We start from the raw sequence: 1,569 nt of genomic DNA, 5'->3' as shown, positions 1-1,569 counted from the left end.
TCAACATATCATTTGCTGAGGTATTAGAATAAATGCCACTCTATGCCAAGTTCTTGAAGGAGCTTATAACCAAAAAGAGGAAATGGGAGGCAAAAGAAACCATAGTATTGACTGAGGAGTGCAGCGCCATCATATAGATGAAGTTGCCTCAAAAACTGAAAGACACAGGGAGTTTTCAAATCCCCTGCATCATAGGGGACATCACTATTGAGAAAGCTTTGTGTGATTTGGGAGCTAGCATAAATCTTATGTCTCTAACCATGATGAGAAGGATAAAGATTGAGGAAGCCAAGCCAACAAGAATAACACTCCAACAAGAATGGCACTCCAATTGGCTGATAGAACATTTAAGTTTCCCCATGGGGTGGTGGAAGACTTGCTAATGAAAGTAGGAGAGTTTATTTTCCCTGCTGATTTTGTTGTGCTGGACATGGAAGAAGAAGCCAACACATCAATTATCCTAGGAAGACCATTTCTAGCTACTGCTGGAACCATCATTAATGTGCAGAAAGGGGAATTAGTCTTAAGATTGCATAAAGAGAAAATGGTCTTCAACGTCTTCAAAGCAATAAGTTACCCCAAGGAACCCATAGGAGAATGCATGCTGGTAGACACCATGGAACAGATAGTTCAAGAAGTTATAGGAGAAGACCAATGCGAAGAAAATATTGAGTTGGAGCAAGCATTAGATGGAAAACTACCACAAGCAACCATGAGGAACTCAATCATGCTAACTACCACAGACAACAAAGATGCAGAGTCACCAAAACTAGAGCTAAAAGCCTTACCACCCAACTTGAAGTATGAATATCTGGGTGCTAACAATACTTACCCAGTAATCATAAATTCAAGTCTGAGTAAAGAACAAGAAGAGGAACTTATCCAAGTGCTGAGACAACACAAGGATGCCATAGGCTGGACACTTTCATATTTAAAGGGGATCAGTCCTTCAATGTGCATGCATAAAATCTTACTTGAAGAGGATGCCAAACCCTCAAGCCAGCAACAAAGGAGGCTGAACCCAACTATGAATGAAGTGGTTCAGAAAGAAGTCTTGAAGTTGTGGCAAGTGATGCACGAAATTGTGATCATCAACAATGGCGCCAATAGACTTGGAGCTCTCAAACGTGAATCACACTTTGTCACGACTTCACACAACTAACCAGCAAGTGCACTGGGTCGTCCAAGTAATACCTTACGTGAGTAAGGGTCGATCCCACAGAGATCGTCGGCTTGAAGCAAGCTATGGTCACCCTGTAAATCTCAGTCAGGCGGATTCAAATGGGTTATGGAGTTTTAATAATTAAAAGATAAATAAAACATAAAGATAAAGATAGAGATACTTATGCAATTCATTGGTGGGAATTTCAGATAAGCGTATGGAGATGCTTCATCCCTCTTGAATCTTTGCTTTCCTACTGCCTTCATCCAATCCTTCATACTCCTTTCCATGGCAAGCTGCATGTTGGGTTTCACCGGCATCAATGGCTACCTCCCGTCCTCTTAGTGAAAAAGGTCCTCCACGGTTTCCCGCCTGGCTAATCAGCTGTTGGTTCTCGATCATGTAGG

The 1,569-nt window shown here is 41.7% G+C and overlaps 1 protein-coding gene across 1 annotated transcript in view; it reads left to right on the top strand.

Annotated features, from left to right (window-relative positions):
* Nucleotides 1-319: 319 nt before the first annotated feature.
* Nucleotides 320-1,569, top strand: part of LOC107493343 (uncharacterized) — a 21,518-nt gene continuing 20,268 nt past the window's right edge. The window contains exon 1 of the mRNA XM_016114440.1: nt 320-815. Within this exon, the coding sequence (XP_015969926.1) occupies nt 320-815 (496 nt within the window). The remainder of the gene's footprint in view (nt 816-1,569) is intronic.

Source organism: Arachis duranensis, chromosome 6 (assembly GCF_000817695.3).
Source record: "Arachis duranensis cultivar V14167 chromosome 6, aradu.V14167.gnm2.J7QH, whole genome shotgun sequence".
Classification (NCBI taxonomy): domain Eukaryota; kingdom Viridiplantae; phylum Streptophyta; class Magnoliopsida; order Fabales; family Fabaceae; genus Arachis; species Arachis duranensis.
This window is presented reverse-complemented; position numbering and strand designations above follow the sequence as displayed.